The 18,670-nt window shown below is 49.4% G+C and overlaps 2 protein-coding genes across 2 annotated transcripts; both read right to left on the reverse strand.

Annotated features, from left to right (window-relative positions):
• Positions 1 to 4,634: 4,634 nt before the first annotated feature.
• LOC114914213 (RING-H2 finger protein ATL16-like) lies at positions 4,635 to 5,892 on the reverse strand. The gene has a single exon (XM_029264830.2). The coding sequence runs from the start codon at positions 5,798 to 5,800 to the stop codon at positions 5,108 to 5,110; it is 693 nt and encodes a 230-aa protein (XP_029120663.1). The 5' UTR covers positions 5,801 to 5,892; the 3' UTR covers positions 4,635 to 5,107.
• Positions 5,288 to 7,731, reverse strand: LOC105045731 (pentatricopeptide repeat-containing protein At5g42450, mitochondrial). The gene is made up of 2 exons (XM_010924100.3): positions 5,888 to 7,731; positions 5,288 to 5,645 (listed from the first exon to the last, which is right to left on the reverse strand). Exon 1 carries the CDS (start codon positions 7,729 to 7,731, stop codon positions 6,097 to 6,099), a length of 1,635 nt encoding a protein of 544 aa, XP_010922402.3. The 3' UTR covers positions 5,288 to 5,645; positions 5,888 to 6,096.
• Positions 7,732 to 18,670: the final 10,939 nt, after the last annotated feature.

Below are 18,670 nucleotides of genomic sequence, written 5' to 3' on the forward strand. Positions count from 1 at the left end.
TATCCTAACCATTATGAACGGTTATCGATAACGTGTCACTATCATTAGTGGAAATAAATAACTCATTAACTCCATGATTATAGTTCGATAATTTAGCGCCATAAAAAGTGGGACACGTGCTCGACTGTTACATCAGAGTCATCTATAAAAAGGGAGGTAAAGGAACAGCACGGATAAGATAATTCTGGATGAAGACTCTGCCATTTCAAATTCTCTTTATCTACTGTTCACCAAACTTCTCTCCGAATTGGGAAAGATCTTACAGAATAATCGAGACACTTAGATCGGGAGCATATCGACTGGAAACTCTTGAAGAAACAACTATTTCACGAACGTATAATACTGACAACTCAAAGATATACTATCAATAAAGTTGTTCATATGTACAGCATTCAGAATGAAATATTGAATTTTAAAATAAAAAAATTTTCGATTAACTACAAGTGATAATAAACTGATAGATGGACGGTCAGTTTCTATCGTCTATATTTTGATTTTTCACTGTAAAAATCGATACATCGATTATATTTTGGCTTTCACTGTAAAAGCCAAAATACCAACTGTATCTTGGTACCGACTATATCTCGACTTTTCATTATAAAAATCGACTCTAGTCGAATGACTATTATGCCGACTTAGTTTTAACTAAGTGGAATACTATGCCAATACAATCCAGATCGAATCGAAATTATACCGACTTGACTACGATCGATCGAAGGATATTCGACTTGCCATCGATTATCAAATAACTAAACATACTAACCCAATTACGATCGGTCGAAGGATATTCGGCTTATTACCATTTATCCTGATACCTAAAAGGTAAAGTATATCTATTAATATTCAACTAACGGATGGATTCTACAAGTACTACTAAACGTTCAGCTTGCCAATCGATATTCGGTAGTTAAATAATTCTACGACGTTACAAGCACACAGAAAAGAGAAAGTTGGTACTTAAAAAAAAATTCTTTCATTTATTGAAAAGAAGATTACAAAATTGAACCGAAGTTCGATTACAAAAATTTTTTATTACAAAAAAAAAATAAAAATATTACACCGATCGTCGGTCATCGTCTCCCTACTCCGACGCAGCATCGATGACTAGAACATCTTCTATTGTGTTCGGTGCAATGTCTTCAGTCAATGCAGCTTCTTCTTCGGTGGCTCCATCTTTCGAGACAGGAGTGATGATGCTGCTCAAGTCCAAATCTAGGTACAACTTTCCGACCACATCTTGACTATCTTCGTACCTGATGCAATAAGAAGTGAACTCACCTTCAAGAATTTTTTCTTTAAACTCTTCAAAGTTTTTGAAGTTCTCAATGGTTTGGTTCAAAGCTTCCCTTGCCGACTCTGCTTCCACTCTCGCCAGCTCTTGCAGAAGCCGACTCATCATCGGCCAGTGCTAATCTTTTCAGGGTGGCACGATGTCTTCCACATTTGGCTTCGAGTTCTTTAATGCAGCCATTCCTTTCTCGTCGAAGTCGGTGGATAAAATACTTCTTGCTTTTGATCCGCAGCTCAAAAGATGAAATATTTTGATGAGCCGACTCAAGTTCGGCTCCAGAAGATTGTAGAACGACGGTCAGATGGGAGATTTCTTCCTGAAGCTTCGCCTCCCACTCAGTTGCCGCCTGGAGTTGCTCAAGGACAGTCATCTTCTCAACATTAGTGTCCGTTATTTTGTCCATCCATGACCGACGGAAGCCGACAATCTTTCGATAGCTGACCTCCAAGTCATACATGTCATGAGCCCACTAAAAACAGAAGACGAACCAAGTCAGATCATATCAAAAAAAAAAAATATTGAAGAACTTACCCCGAGTATCGTCGGATAAAAGGAAGAAAACATCTCAGCTACGATTTGATTCTTCCTGTTCTCCCGATCAGTCGGGAGAAGAGCAGCTTGAATGAGCCGCCTGGCCAATAGCGGATTGGCCAAGGCCGACTCACCCTCAGAAACTCTGATATCAAAAAGAACTAAGTGACCGACCGATGATCCATCGTCTGCTGAAGTCACCGACGTCTTCCCCCGATCTCCTGTCGACAACCCCACACTTGAGAATATAGGGAAGTCAGAGCTCGACTGCGCTCGAGAGGGTTCCATTGGAGGAACGACTAGTGCAGCCATTGATTATTCCAGCTCGACCGCGACTTCTGCCACGATCCAAACTTTCGCTGGTGGAGCTAACGACGGTACTGCTGCAACTCCATCTTCTTCTGCCACCCCAGCTTCAACAGACGGCAACTCAGGGAGCATTATCGGGGCTGATAATATCAAAATTGGCTCAGAAACCAATACTGACAGTACGTCGGATTCTCTTGTTGGTGTAGATGAAGTAGCTGCCCGACTCTTCTTCAACGGTCGGAAGGGTCCAACTTCAGATGCTACTTTCTTCTTGACAGCATGCTGATAAATATCTACAGCCGATACTCGTGTCTTCAGCTGTATAGTTGCAATCAGAACAAAAAAGTCAGTACAATTCAAAAACAAACAAAGTAAAAATGAAAGTGGTCAACTATGCTATATCTAAGGAGGTGACCGAACTAAGTCTGGTATCGTAGAGAGGAGCTAGTTCAGTCATCAGCTCTCTCTACGATGGTACTGTCATGTCCTTCAACCGATGAAAATCCTTTCGATCATCGACCTTCACCCGACTATTTTCATTAGGGCTGATCCATGGATCACCGCAATGCGAAGAAAAGCCCCAGGGAGAAGGAGAAGAAACAAAAAAGAATTGGTTCTTCCATCTATGAATAGACGATGGAAGATCGGTGATGAAAGAAAGATCTTTTCTCGAATTGAAAAATCACCCATCCTTAACCTTAGGATGAGATCGAAGAACAAAAAAAATTCGAAAAAGAAAGGGACGAGACTCAGTTGGTATGAGCCGACACAGCAAAACAAAACTACTTATCAACCGAACAGAGTTCGGTGCCAACTGAGCAAGGGCAAAGGCCGTAGTAATCGAAAAGATTCCGAATAAACTCTGAAATCGAAAATCAAAGACCGCTCCGATGGTCTTCGACATAGAAAGCAATCTGGTCCGAAGGAAGGGAGTTCATCCGACCATCGAAGCCAAAAGCGAAGAGCTGATACTGCTTCGAGATATGATATTGTTCCCGGAGCCATTCAACATTGGGTCTGGATAGAGAAGAAGCCTTCACTTCTAGATCCGATGGAGATTCCTCAGCCGAATTTTTCGACCGACTATTCTGAAAAAAAGAAGCCTTAGCCATAAAGAAGGAGAACTAGATAACTCTAAAATGAAAACCCAAAGGAGAGAGGCCCAAGAGAAGGACGAGAAAATTTGACTTGAAAATCAAAAAAGAGGGTAGAGAAGAGACCTTGGAGCTCTCTGGTACTGGGACGATCTTCCGACAAAGCTTCCGCAACAAAGGATGGTGACAAAATGCAAAGTAAAAATTTGACTGAAAGTGACCCTATATATATATGATCCATTAATAATTCAGATGAAATCGATCAAATCAGAATCTCATCAAATGACGACACGTGACAACATTCGGACCCACCATTGATCGGATGGTTCGACGCACCTGCTCCTAATCATGCCACCTCACCGTTATCCGCGTGAACAGCTCCAATCCAATGATGTTCGGACACGTGGCTAAGATCTACTAGTCAGAATCATATCGTCCAGTGTCAAATTATCTTTCTAAAACAATGTCTGGTGCCAAATTATTCCGACGAAATGACAGTCCAATAATGAGCAAAACAGTCGAAGATCTCTCGTATTTCAAAAAATTCATAAAGAACAACAGCTGAGCCGGGATTCGAGGCAACACGTGATGACTTTCTTCATCCAACGTGACAGACTACGTGATGGTATACACATCGAACCACCTTGGATTTGAAAGTGGGGGACAACTGTTGGGATAATACAACCAACCTTCGACTTCGACTCTACATCGACCGAATGAACATATTACATCGACTCATAATCGACTGATCGACCGACAGTCGGCTATTATCAACCCACAACAGAACTCAGTTAATTTTCGATCGAAGACTATTGACATATCAGAATCAGAGTTACCGACCAATGTTCGTTTGAATCTCCAAAACTACCGACTTGTCACTGTTACCAACATATAGTCGATCTATCTTTCCAACACACCCTATCCCTTAACCGTTATGCACGATTATCGACTATGTGTCACGATCATTAGTGAAAATAAACAACCCATTAACTCCATGATTATGATCCGATAATTTAGCACCATAAAAAGCGAGACCATGTACTCGACGGTTATATCAGAGTCATCTATAAAAAAAGAGAAAAAAATAGTACGGATAAAGCAATTCTGGACGAAGACTCTGCTATTTTAAATTCTCTTTATTTGCTGTTCACCGACTCTTTTTCTGACTTAAGTATCGAAAGATCTCTGTCGAATATAATTTCGATCTGTCAGAATTTCATCTTGTAGATACTCTTCATCAGCGACGGATGCAACAAGTGATTGATCGCAATAGATCTAAAACTCTGACACCTCATGGTTACTACTCTTTCTTCAATTCAATTGCATGCTTGCTTAACTTTTTTTAAATCCATCTGACTCATCCACACTGCTGGCATCGAGCATTTCACTGTCATTTTGCTATGAATACGTGCAGGAAATTCTGTTAATAGAAAAAGGATTTGGAACGAAAAAAAAAAAAAGATATTCTTGCCGTGACATCAAGCCCCTTGCTGAGGCGATCACATCTACTGTACATCCATTGCAATGAACTCTCTATGTACCATAGCAATATATAAATAAATATCCTTCACCTTGCGTGGCTTTTCATTTTAAAGTCGTGTCTTCTTTCTTCTGTCTTGACGTTGTACTCCGGATACCTGTCAACGTGACGACGAATGACATGAAAATCCTTGGAAAAAAAACGGCAGTACATGCTTCAGTGGAGAAGTTCTTGGTGCATTTAACTTGGCCTCTTGGGTGATCAGGAGCTTCTTTCATTCGTCATCTTTCCTAGATCTTCGAGTGAAGAGCTATGATTGTGAAAAATAGTGTCACGAGGAAAGAATGCTGATATTATGATACAAGCAATCAATGCCACGAAAATTTACTGATGGCTACTTATTCAGGCATTTGAGGTCGAAGCTATAGATGAACGTGCCATTCCAGGAAAAGATCCACCAGAGTCTGACCCGGATTGATTGCCTCTCACTGCTTCCCACCTGAGCTCCTGGTTTCGGATTTCCTCATACTCCAAAAGATTATACCCTAATGGCCTTCCTTGATACATGTTTTCTCTAGGTAGTGTCTCTAAAAAACCATTCATTGAAGAAGAAGAATCTAAATTGTCACTAGAATCATACAAAACATCATTTCTGCATAACGGGCAGGTAAAGTGAGAGCGAAGCCAAGGGTCAACGCAGGAGATGTGGAAGAGGTGAGCACAGTTTGGCAGCAATCTCAGCCATTCTCCTTCTCCAAATTCCCCCAAGCAAATAGAGCAAGCCTTGTTGCCATCATCATCACCATCATTTTGCTTCATTTTTTCCCCAAACGGAATGGCAGGAAGGGATTGTATGATGGCAGAAGCCAGGCCTTCACACTGTAGCTGTAGTGAAGTGTTGTTCGGATTGTTCTCGCCTGGAAGTCGCCTCTCAGTCCTCCTGATCATGAATGGAAAAGAGCCAGGTAAACAGCGTCTTTTGATGACCTTGTACATGCTACGAAACAGCAATATAAAGCAACCAATATAGGTAAGGAGAATTACAGGCTTTTTCCAATCTAAATATGGATTATCTGTTTTGAAGTCTCGAGGCATAGTATCTCAAGACTGCATATGTTTAGCAGAAGAATGGCAGAAGGCTATGAACAGAGGTACCGTCTATAAATAAAACCTTGTTCTTACCAATTTCACACAGGCATCGGTTATATCGATGATGTTGCGTTGGCGTTCATTGGGGCGGTGATAACTCTAAGGATGGTAGCTTAAGTGGATGCATTAACTGACAAAATGACATCGGTAAGGCAGCTCGTATACTTCAAAGCTAACTTACTCCAAGACTTGGTATTCTATTGTCACAATGGAACAGTCCGACTGTCCAAATGAGCATGACTTTAATTATCCAAACATGTCATTAATATTGTATAAATCTCATCAGTCTGAGGATGCCTCCGATCCCCATTAAAGAACACATGGACCTTGTTCCTGATCTCAATCCAGCTGCATCCAGGAATCCTCTTCATCTCCTTCTCCTTCATCTCTCTCCTCATCGCCGACACGCTCTGCCATCTACCAGCCGCAGAGTATACATTGGACAGCAGAACATAAGACGATATGTCCTTCGGATCCAATGCAATGATCCGGCGAGCAGCCATCTCAGCTAAATCCTTATTGGAACGTATCTGGCACCCTCCAAGCAAAGCCTTCCAAAAGCCGATTCCCGGCTCGAACGGTAGCTCCTGAAGAAACCTCTCGGCGTCTCCAAATCTCCCAGAGCGAGCAAGTAGATCAACCACACAAGCATAGTGCTCAGCTCTCAGTATATCTGGTTGTTCTATCTTAGCCAAATTGAAGTGGTTATAACCCTCATTCACCAAGCCTGCATGGTTGCATCCAAACAACAAGCCAAGAAGGGTGACACCATTAGGCTTCAAATTCGAAGACCGCATTATTCTGTACAATTCCAAAGCCTCCTCTCCTCTGCCATTCTGTGCACACCCACAAATCACAGCATTCCAAGAAACAATGTTCCTCGCCTTGAGCTTATCGAATACCAAGACACTGTCTTCCAAACAACCACACTTTGCGTAGAAGCTAATGAGAGAATTGCCCACGTAAACATCAGGTCTACTCAAATATTTTATAGCAGAAGCATGAAAGCTTCTACCCATTCCAAGTGCCGCCATATTGCCGGCTGCACTAAGTACACAAGGGAAGGTAGACTCATTAGGCCGAACACCTTCTCGGCACATCTCGATGAAGAGATTGACAGACTCTTCGTTTAGACCAACCTGGCTGCAGCCGCCTATCATCGCATTCCACGAGACCACATTCCTCTCCGGCATGCTCCGGAAGAGCCGGAGAGCATCGTCGAACCGCTCGTTCTTCAGGTATCCGCTCATCAACGCGGTGTACGAAACTACATTAGGATCGCAAGTGTCTTCGAATGCACGCTGGGCTTCTTCGATGGTGCCCAGTTTGGCGTAGTGGTCAAGAAGAGAGCTGCCGACGAAGACATTGGATTGGAGGCTTATCTTTGTTATGCAAGCATGGAGCTGTCTGCCGACGTCGAGACTACGAAGAGCAGTGGAGGAATGGAGAGTGGTACCGAAGGTGAATTGGTTGGGCCTGATGTCGATCGAAAGAATACGGGAGAAGAGGGCGATGGCATCGTGGTGCCTTTTGTGGCGAGCGAAGGAGCCAATGATAGCGGTGGCGGAGACCAAGTCCCAGTGGGGTGTCTCGTCGAACAGTTGGCGAGCGCATGGGAATGCGCCGCAGTTGCAGTAGGACTGGACGAGCTGGGAGGATTCCACGGGGGTTCCAGACTTGAGGATTTGGGCGTGAGCCTTTTGCGTGCTGAGAAGATGGAGGTGGGGAGACGCGAGAGTTTGCAATGGATGTGGATTTACGTCCGGAAGGGAGCTCAGCAGTCTGGGGACCAACGATCTCATACGAAGGTTGTGATTGATGCTTGGTTTCATCACAACTACGGATTTAGAATTAGCGTAATCCTTTATACACCTCATCCAGTGCAGAAAACATGCACTATCCGATTGGATCAACCTCATTTTTCAATATGCATTTAAACTCTGTAGTTCTATTATTTTGATTAAAATTTTTAATGATAATTTTTTTTAAAAAAAATTATAATATCTATTATTGGTATAAAAATTCGCTTACGTCGAAGAAGCTAGAGTCGCGATCGCCGCTGGGACCTGCAAAAAAAGTCTAAACCGGAGGTGGGATTGCTCCGGCAAGACCCTCCGACGCTCAAATCAGTTCTCTACCTCAACAAGAATGGAGTGCTCGAACAAAAATTTTAGCAGAATTTCTAGGTAAAAACGAAAGCTTATAGAATAACGTATCTGGGGTTCCCCTTTTATAGACGGAGGGGGCAACAAATTGATAGCGACGCCTGTCACCGTCTGGTAGTGGGCCGCCCAGAGTCAGGAAGAATTTATTGCGGAGGGTAGTGGAGTGGGATCGTAGCTATCGCCGTGGCTCGCCACATGGAATCAGTTACGGAGAGTGGAGCGGCGTCCGCTGTCGTGACTCGTCAGGGAGTGGTGGAATCACACAGGATCTGTCGCAGGGAGTGGAGCAGAATCGTGGCCGTTAATACGGCCTGCCAGGGAGTAATGGAGCTGCGTAGGATCCGTCGCAGGGAGTGGAGCAGTGTTGTCCGTTACTGTGGCCTGCCAGGGGGTCCAGACTTGTCGGCCGAAGTTCGGTAGGAGTCGGTAGCGAGGTCCGGCTCCCGTAGGAGTCCAGACAAGGCTTACCAACAGTTGAAGTTGAGAACGGAGCCCGGCTCCCGTAGGAGTCCGGGCGAAGTCTACTTGCGGTTGAAGTCGTGGGCGGAGTCCGGCTCCCGTAGGAGTCCGGACAAAGTCTGTCGGCAATCGTTGGAGTCGAGGACGAGGCCCGGCTCCCGTAGGAGTCCGGGTGGAGTATTCCTGCAATTAAAGTCAAAGGCGAAGTCCGGCTCCCAAAGGAGTCCGGACAAGGCTTACCAGCAGTTGAAGTTTAGGATGGAGCCCGGCTCCCGTAGGAGTCCGGGCGAAGTCTACTTGCGGTTGGAGTCCGGCTCCCGTAGGAGTCCGGACGAAGTCTGTCTGCAGCCGTTGGAGTCGAGGACGAGGCCCGGCTCCCGTAGGAGTCCGGGTGGAGTCTTCCTGCAATTAAAGTCAAAGGCGAAGTCCGGCTCCCGTAGGAGTCCGGACAAGGCTTACCAGCAATTGAAGTTGAGGACGGAGCCCGGCTCCCGTAGGAGTCTGGGCGGAGTCTACTTGCGGTTGAAGTCGTGGGCGGAGTCCGGCTCCCGTAGGAGTCCGGACGAAGTCTGTCTGCAGCCGTTGGAGTCGAGGACGGAGTCCGGCTCCCGTAGGAATCCGGGCGGAGTCTTCCTGCAACTAAAATCGAAGGCGAAGTCCGGCTCCCGTACGAGTCTAGACAAGGCTTACCAGCAGTTGAAGTTGAGGACGGAGCCCGGCTCCCGTAGGAGTCCGGGCGAAGTCTACTTGCGGTTGAAGTCGTGGGCGGAGTCCGGCTCCCGTAGGAGTCCGGACGAAGTCTGTCTGCAGTTGTTGGAGTCGAGGACGGAGCCCGACTCCCTTAGGAATCCGGGTGGAGTCTTCCTGCAACTAAAATCGAAAGCGAAGTCCGACTCCCGTAGGAGTCCGGACAAGGCTTACCAGCAGTTGAAGTTGAGGACGGAGCCTGGCTCCCGTAGGAGTCCGGGCGAAGTCTACTTGCGGTTGGAGTCTGGCTCCCGTAGGAGTCCGGACGAAGTCTGTCTGCAGCCGTTGGAGTCGAGGACGGAGCCCGGCTCCCGTAGGAGTCCGGGCGGAGCGATGGGAGTTCACCAACAGCAGTCGAAAGTCGGAAGAGACTTGCGCGGGTCAATCCCGCCAAGAACTTCGGTCGAGGATATTTTATACCCAACACCAGTTCCCCTATTTTCAAGTTTGAATTTCGAATGAAGGAAGTACAGAGAGGTCGTCGCAGTCGAAGTTCTCCCCCTGACGCCTACGCGCAACCATCCTCGGATATGTTGGCATTTAATGCGCGCATGTCGGAGCCCTTTTTTCGATTTGGGCGACCCGAAGAGTCTTTTCGGAACTCCCATCGGGACGTGATCCCAAACGTCGTGCCATGAAAATTTACGAACAGTCAACCCTAGTAGCGGCGAATGGGACACGCGGGATACGTGGTGAGCACCGGTTGGCCTAGGAACACTCGCCACCATAATTGCGCTAGGCTCCGTTGCCTATTTAAACCCCCCACCCTTCCTCGGGGGGCTTCACTTCGCCTGAGGGACGACATCTTCCTTTCGCCAGAGAGCTTAGCCACTCTGCCACTCCATCGGTGCCCCTTCCGACTCCGAGTGTCTTTTGCATTGGTTTTTGCCATCTCCGCCGGCTCTCCGCCATTTCCAGTCCCCCGATTCTCTTTAAGGGGTTCCCCCGCCAGGACCTCCGCCCTGGAGGCCAATCTCAAGAAGATGCCACGGTCTTGGAAGGGCGCAAGGAGGAGAACAACAGTCTGCGAGTTCTCCGATCGTGCCGCCGTGGGTTCCCGTCGCTTTGAAGGGGGCTCGAGGGAGAATCCCTTCAACAATAGGGGTTTAATAACGGGGACAACCGGTGAAGGCGTTCCGCCTGAGAATTTCGGAGTAGCTGATCGGGACGATGCCGGTCAAGAGGGCAGAGTCATCGTCACAAGCCGTGGCGGGATCCTTGATGTCGTCGGAGCCGAGGGACCAGAAGCGGTCGGTGCCGACGGTGGGGCAGTAAAACTTATTGTGGAGACGGTGGAAGTAGCGCATACTGACCTTGTCGGAACGTCTAGGACGGCGGTTGTCATGGGGCATTCGGTGATGGCGCATATCTCCGACGCCATCGCTGTCCCTGGGGTAACCCTGGTTCTTCTTGAAACAAGTCGTCGTCGCCGCTGCCGTTGCCTTTGCTGCCTCTTGAACTCTATCCCATTCTTTTTCCCCTAGGGTTGGGATTCCGGAGATGGAGTGGGAGAGAGCCAAGTATGTTTATCACACGCACTGGAAAATGCGGTTGGACAGAACCGGGAAGAGAAATTTACAGCCTGAAGTGGCCTCCGGTGTATCTCTTCCAAGTCGTGTATCCGAGCCTTGTAATAGTGTATTCTTTTCTGGCCCTCCGGGTCTTGTAACGTACATCTTGTTGATTGAAAAATGAGAAGGAGATTTTATTACCTCGTTCGTACTTTGCGTTGAATTGTTGTCTGCCGAACTTCTTTCCTTTGCTATTGTCGTTGTTGTATTCCCTTTCTCCTTTTCTCTTCTTTTCTTTTTCTTCTCTTTTTTTTTTTTTTGTCGTCGTCCTTAGGTTACCGGTGGTTGCCACGCCGGCTCGCCTTTTAGTTATCCCTTTTCTTCAACCTCAATGGCTCTATAATGCATACGAGAAGGTAATTTTCCACTACCTCTTTTACTCATGCATTGAATTATCGTTTGTCGAGCTTCTTTTCGGCCTTTGTGTCATTCGGAGGTACCCGGTTGCTATCGTATCGACCCATCTTTTTCGTCCGTAGCCGCAGAGTCGTCTGGGGCTATTCGGGTTTGGTGCCCCCATCAGGGCTCGAGCTCGAAGGTCTGAGCTTCTGTCACCCTGAGGAAGTTGTCTTACCTTGGGCTTGTGTTGAAAGCTTCCTTGAAAGCTGAGGTTCTTGATGAGAGCCCCAATCCTTGCCGAGACAGGGTTCTCTGCATCTTGGACGCTGTTTGTTTTCTATTCGTTGCTGACGTGATCCATCGGCTTCCTTTTTCTTTTTTGCTTGGAATTTTTCCTCCGCTCTTGGTGAGGCTACGGGAGTTTGGCTCCCGTAAGCGAAGTCGGGGCGAAGTCTGGCTCCCGTGGGAGTCCGGGGGGAGTCTTCCTGCAGTTGGGGCAGGAGGCGGAGTCCGGTCTCTGTGGGAGTCTGGACGAAGCCTGTAAGTGAAGTCGCGGGCGGAGCTCGACTCCTGTAGGAGTCCGGGCGGAGCCCTTCAGCAGTCGAGGTTGAGAACGGAGTTCGGCTTCCGTAGGAGTCCGAGCAGAGTCCACCTGCAGTCAAGGTTAGGGACAAAGTCCGGCTCCCGTAGGAGTCCGAACGAAATTTTATTGCGAGGGGGCCGTTGGGGAAAGTCCCTCCCTTTTTCTCTTCTGGTCTTTGAACGATCAGACTTTTAATTGATGCCGGGACGAGGTTCTTCCCCCATTCCTGTCGTAACAGGTTTCAGCTCTGGTTAGGACGAGGTCCTCCTCTTGTTTCTAACGCGGCCGTGGGCGTACATATAGACGTTGCTGGGCCCTTCCCACCTCCCGGCCTAAAGAGAGTCGGGCCTTCGACTTTGCTCGAGTTAGGGCGAGGTTCTCCTTCTGTCCCTAACAGGGCTGTGGGAACACATATGGGCATTGCAGGGCCTCTTCCCCCATCCGATCTAAATGGAACCGGGCCTTCGACTTTGCTCAAGTTAGGGCGAGGTTCTCCTCCGATCCCTAACAGGGCTGTGGGGGCGCATTTGGGCGTTGCAGGGCCTCTCCCTCCATCCGGTCTAAAGGGAACCGGGCCTTCGACTTTGCTCAAATTAGGACGAGGTTCTCCCCCTGTCCCTAACAGAGCTGTGGGGGTGCATATGGGCATTGCAGGGCCTCTTCCCCCATCCGATCTAAAGAGAACCGGGCCTTCGACTTTGCTCAAGTTAGGACGAGGTTCTCCTCCTGTCCCTAACAGGGCTGTGGGGCGCATATGGGCATTGCAGGGCCTCTCTCCCCATCCGATCTAAAGAAAACTGGGCCTTCGACTTTGCTCAAGTTAGGGTGAGGTTCTCCTCCTGTCCCTAACAGGGCTGTGGGGGCGCATATGGACGTTGCAGGGTCTCTCCCCCCATCCGGTCTAAAGGGAATCGGGCCTTCGATTTTGTCGAGATGAGGTTCCCCTCTCGCTTCTGATACAATTTGTTTGGATTGTCCTGTAGATGTAGGATATTGCTAAAGACATGCAGATATACAACTTTTAATTAAAATGAAGTTATTGGTAGTACATCCGTAAGTTGTCCGAGCTCCATGGTCGCGGGAGGTCGGCCCCTCCGAGCTCCTTAAGATAATAAGTTTCGGGCCGGACTACTTCTTTGACCTCATACGGGCCTTCCCAGTTTGGAGCTAGTTTTTCTCGATCCTGAGGTTGCGAGACAGCGGCTCGTCGAAGCACTAGATCTCCTGCTCTAAAGACTTTGTTCTTGACCCGGGCGTTGTAATACCGAGCGACTTTCTGTCTGTAGGCTGCCATTCGAACCTGAGCTATCTCCCGTCTTTCTTCCAGCAGGTCGAGGTTGGCTTTAAGACTTTGCGAATTTTGATGTTCGTCGAATACCACGATTCGCGCTGACGGGAGTTTAAGCTCAATTGGGATGACGGCCTCCGTACCAAAGGCCAAAGCAAAGGGGGTCTCCCCTGTGGGCAGCCTCTGGGTAGTTCGATATGCCCACAACACATGATAAAGTTCGTCCGCTCAAGTTTCCTTCGCTTTTTCGAGCCTTGTCTTAATCCCCTGCAAAAGGGTTCTGTTAGTCACCTCAGCTTCGCCGTTCGCCTGAGGATGGGCTACCGATGTGAAGTTGTGGGAGATGTTTAGATCTTCACAGAATTCGGTGAATTTCGATCCCGCGAATTACCGTCCATTATCAGTGATTAGGGTTCTAGACAGACCGAACCTACACACGATCGACTTCCATACGAAATCTTGTACTTTTGCTTCTGTGATTTTTGCTAGTGGTTTGGCTTCAACCCATTTGGTGAAATAGTCGATCGCTATCAGGAGAAACTTCCTCCGCCCAGAAATCACGGGAAAGGGGCCAAGGATGTCCATCCCCCATTGCGCAAAAGGCCATGGGGCACTCAAAGGTGTGAGCTCGGTGGCGGGCTGTCTCTGGACGTTAGCATATCTCTGGCATCGATCACACTTTCTGACATATTCAATCGAATCATGATGCATTGTCGGCCAGTAATATTCTTGACGGAGCAACTTGTGGGATAAAGATCTAGCCCCCAAATGATTTTCGCAGATTCCTTCATGCACTTCCCACAAAGCGTAGTCAGCTTCCGAAGGCCGGAGACATTTTAAGAGGGGCAAGGAGTATGATCTCTTGTACAATTTGCCCTCATAAAGGATGTATCGGGAGGCTTGGTTTCGGAGCTTCCGAGCTTCTTTCGCATCCTGGGGGAGAACTCCATCTCTGAGATAGATTATCAGTGGGTCGACCCAGCTGGGCTCGTGGTCAATTTCCATCACGGGCCGTGACTCTTCTGTACTCGGGTGGTTTAGAACTTCAAAGAGAACGCCTTTGGGCAGTTCGGCCGGAGCCAGCGTTGCCAGCTTGGAGAGAAGGTCAGCCCTGGTATTTTCCAACCTTGGGATCTGTCTGATGTTGAAGCTGCTAAAGGCGGGGACGAGCTCCTTTATCCTTTCAAGGTATTTGGCCATACTATCCTCCCGCGCTTCGTAACTTCCGCTGACTTGTCCTACTACTAGTTGAGAGTCGCTGTGGACCCAGAGCTGATCTATTTCCAGCTCTTTAGCGATCCTTAGTCCTGCAATCAGAGCTTCATATTCCGCTCCATTGTTTATTGCGGGAAACTCAAAACGCAGAGCATACTCCACGACGATTCCCTCCGGACTGACCAAGATCAGGCCTGCACTTGCGCCTGACATGTTGGAAGACCCGTCCATATAGAGGGCCCAAAAGTGATCAGAGGGATCTGCTTCTTCTTTGGGGGAGTTCGGTCGGGACTTCAGGTCGTCAATTTCGCTTTGTTCAGGTTCAGCCTCCTCTGGGATAGTACACTCCACTATGAAATCTGCCAGTATTTGGGCCTTCACTGCTGGCCTGGGTCGATAGTTGATGTCAAATTCTGTGAGCTCGATCGCCCACTTTGCCATCCTCCCAGAGGCATCCGCCCGGTGCAAAATCGCTTTGATCGGTTGATTGGTGAGCAGCATCACGATGTGCCCTTGAAAGTAGGGTCGGAGCCTCCGGGCTGCAATCAACCAGGTGTAAGTCAGTTTTTCTAATTTGGTGTACCTGATCTCGGCGTCCCTCAACGCACGGCTGACGTAGTAGATTGGCCGTTGGACTTTCGCTTCTTCTTTGACAAGGACGGCCGCGAGAGCCATGGGAGAGACCGCCAGGTATAAAAATAGTTCCTCCCCAGGCTCCGGCTTTGCCAACAGCGGGGGTGAGCCGAGGTAGCTCCTTAGTTCTTCGAACGCCTGTTGGCACTCAGAGGTCCAACAGAAGTTCTTCGGCCGCTTGAGGGTTTGAAAGAAGGGTAAGCACCGTTCGGCCAACCTCACGACGAAGCGATTCAGGGCCGCTATCCTCCCCGTGAGGCGCTGAACCTCTTTTATCGACTTTGGGGCGGCCATCTCCTGGATGGCGTGAATTTTCTCTGGATTGGCCTCGATCCCGCGCTCCGACACCATGAAGCCCAGGAACTTTTCCGAGGTTACTCCAAAAGCGCATTTAGTTGGGTTCAGCTTCATTCTATATTTTCGGAGAGCGTCGAAGGTCTCCTCGAGGTCGGCGACGTGATCTCTAAAAGATTTACTTTTTACGAGCATATCATCCAGTAGACCTCCATGTTACGGTCGATCTGCTCCTTGAAGATTTTGTTCACCAACCGTTGGTAGGTTGCGCCTGCATTTTTGAGACCGAAAGATATGACCCTGTAACAGTAAAGGCCATGATTAGTGATGAAAGCTGTCTTTTCTTCATCTTCCGGTGCCATTCTGATTTGATTATAACCGGAGAACGCATCCATGAAGGTGAGGAGCTCATGGCCCGAGGTCGCGTCCACCAGTTGATTGATTCTGAGAAGGGGGTAGCTGTCCTTTGGACAGGCCTTATTCAGCTTTTTGAAGTCTATGCACATCCTCCACTTGCCGTTTGCTTTTTTGACTAGGACAACGTTGAAAATTCAATCAGGATAATTGACTTCCTTAATGAATCCGGCTTTAAGGAGCTTGTCCACTTCCTTGGCTATCGCCTTCTGCCTCTCCGGTGCATGACCTCGGATTTTTTCTTTCGTCGGTCGATGCTTTGGATCGACGGCCAGGCGATGCTCCATGACTTCCGTATCAATCCCTGGCATGTCTGCTGGAACCCAAGCGAAAACGTCCGCATTCCTTCGTAGAAAATCAATGAGACGCGTCCGCACCTCCTCCCCCAGGTTGGAGCCGATCATCGCTACATGCTCCGCGTTCCCGTCATTCAAAGGGATTGGTACCAAATCTTCAATTGGGGCGCCTCTCTCTTTGGTGAGGTCATCGCGAGCATCCAGTCCATCGACGGGACAGGGGTCAGATTGGTCGCTTCTTTGCAAGGCTATGTTGTAGCAGTGTCTGGCCAGGGCTTGGTCTCCCCGGACCTCTCCGATCCCCTGGTTGGTGGAGAATTTCAACTTCAAATGGTAGGTTGATACGACAGCTCGGAGAGCATTGAGGCTAGGTTGGCCGAGGATTGCATTGTAGGCTGACGGCGCCTTCACCACCAAGAAATTCATCAGAGCCCTGGATTGCCTTGGATATCGACCTGCGGCCACAGTCAAAGTTATCATTCCTTCCGTCAGAACAGCGTCACCGATAAATCCTACTAGAGGGGAGCTAATCGGTCTCAAATGACCGTCAAGGATGGACATTCTTGAAAAGACGTCGTAGAACAAGATGTCGGCTGAGCTTCCATTGTCGACAAGAATGCGACGGACGTCGTAATTTGCTATATTCATGGAAACTACGATCGCATCGTTATGAGGGAATTGGACTCTCGGAGCGTCTTCTTCAGTAAAGATTATGGGCTCTTCAATCTTTTGCCGCTTGGGGGGTACGGCCGGTACGTTGGTTGCTTCCTGCCGAGATCCTCCCGAGATGGTGTTGGCAAAATCCATCGGAGGCCGATTGTCCGACCACTCCATGTCGGCGACAATTGCCGGAGGATGCAGGGCCCGGGAAATCAAAGGCGAGACCGGGGCCGGAGATATGGCTGCGGAGGCCGTGGGTAGCATGCGGATGCTTCGCGAGAAGACATCGGGCGAGGATCCAGTGGGGGAAAGGAGGAGCGGGTGTCGGAGAAGATGACCGGAGGCGGCTCCGTTGAGTGCTCCTTTAAGAACAAGGGTACCGTGCGAAGGTTCAACCCTTCCTCTAGCGCCAATCCTGTTGGTGCAAAAATTCGCTTACGTCGGAGAAGTTGGAGTCGCGGTCGCCGCTGGGACCTGCAAAAGAAGTCTAAACCGGAGGTGGGGTTGCTCCGGCAAGACCCTCCGACGCTCAAGTCAGTTCTCTGCCTCAACAAGAATGGAGTGCTCGAACGAAAATTTTAGCAGAGTTTCTAGGTAAAAATGAGAGCTTATAGAATAACGTATCTGGGGTTTCCCTTTTATAGACGGAGGGGGCAACAAATTGATAGCGACGCCTATCACTGTCTGATAGTGGGCTGCCCAGAGTCAGGAGGAATTTATTGAGGAGGGTAGTGGAGTGGGATCGTGGCTATCACCGTGGCTCGCCACGTGAAATCAGTTACGGGGAGTGGAGCGGCGTCCGCTGTCATGACTCGTCAGGGAGTGGTGGAATCGTACAGAATCCGCCGCAGGGAGTGGAGCAGAATCGTGGCCGTTAATACGGCCTGCCAGGGAGTAATGGAGCTGCGTAGGGTCCACCACAGGGAGTGGAGCAGTGTTGTCCGTTACTGTGGCCTGCCAGGGGGTCCAGACTTGTCGGCCGAAGTTCGGTAGGAGTCGATAGCGAGGTCCGGTTCTCGTAGGAGTCCAGACAAGGCTTACCAGCAGTTGAAGTTGAGGACGGAGCCCGGCTCTCGTAGGAGTCCGGACGAAGTCTACTTGCGATTGAAGTCGTGGGCGGAGTCCGGCTCCCGTAGGAGTCCGGACGAAGTCTGTCGGCAGCCGTTGGAGTCGAGGACGAGGCCCGGCTCCCGTAGGAGTTTGGGTGGAGTCTTCCTGCAATTAAAGTCAAAGGCGAAGTCCGGCTCCCGTAGGAGTCCGGACAAGGCTTACCAGTAGTTGAAGTTGAGGATGGAGCCCGGCTCCCGTAGGAGTCCGGGCGAAGTCTACTTGCGGTTGGAGTCTGGCTCCCGTAGGAGTCCGGACGAAGTCTGTCTGCAGCCGTTGGAGTCGAGGACGAGGCCCGGCTCCCGTAGGAGTCCGGGTGGAGTCTTCCTGCAATTAAAGTCAAAGGCGAAGTCCGGCTCCCGTAGGAGTCCGGACAAGGCTTACCAACAGTTGAAGTTGAGGACGGAGCCCGGCTCCCGTAGGAGTTTGGGCGGAGTCTACTTGCGGTTGAAGTCGTGGGCGGAGTCCAGCTCCCGTAGGAGTCCGGACGAAGTCTGTCTGCAGCCGTTGGAGTCGAGGACGGAGCCCGGCTCCCGTAGGAATCCGGGCGGAGTCTTCCTGCAACTAAAATCGAAGGCGAAGTCCGGCTCCCGTAGGAGTCCAGACAAGGCTTACCAGCAGTTGAAGTTGAGGACGGAGCCCGGCTTCCGTAGGAGTTCGGGCGAAGTCTACTTGCGGTTGAAGTCGTGGGCGGAGTCCAGCTCCCGTAGGAGTCCGGACGAAGTCTGTCTGCAGCCGTTGGAGTCGAGGACGGAGCCCGGCTCCCGTAGGAATCCGGGCGGAGTCTTCCTGCAACTAAAATCGAAGGTGAAGTCCGGTTCCCGTAGGAGTCCGGACAAGGCTTACCAGCAGTTGAAGTTGAGGACGGAGCCCGGCTCCCGTAGGAGTCCGAGCGAAGTCTACTTGCGGTTGGAGTCCGGACGAAGTCTGTCTGCAGCCGTTGGAGTCGAGGACGGAGCCCGGCTCCCGTAGGAGTCCGGGTGGAGCGATGGGAGTTCACCAACAGCAGTCGAAAGTCGGAAGAGACTTGCGAGGGTCAATCCCG

The sequence above is a fragment of the Elaeis guineensis genome, chromosome 5 (assembly GCF_000442705.2).
Source record: "Elaeis guineensis isolate ETL-2024a chromosome 5, EG11, whole genome shotgun sequence".
NCBI classification, from domain to species: Eukaryota; Viridiplantae; Streptophyta; class Magnoliopsida; order Arecales; family Arecaceae; genus Elaeis; species Elaeis guineensis.

Coding starts and splice junctions, on each gene's coding strand:
- LOC114914213 (XM_029264830.2), bottom strand. CDS start 5,800: ATGCCTCGAGACTTCAAAACAGATAATCCATATTTAGATTGGAAAAAG.
- LOC105045731 (XM_010924100.3), bottom strand. CDS start 7,731: ATGAGGTGTATAAAGGATTACGCTAATTCTAAATCCGTAGTTGTGATG.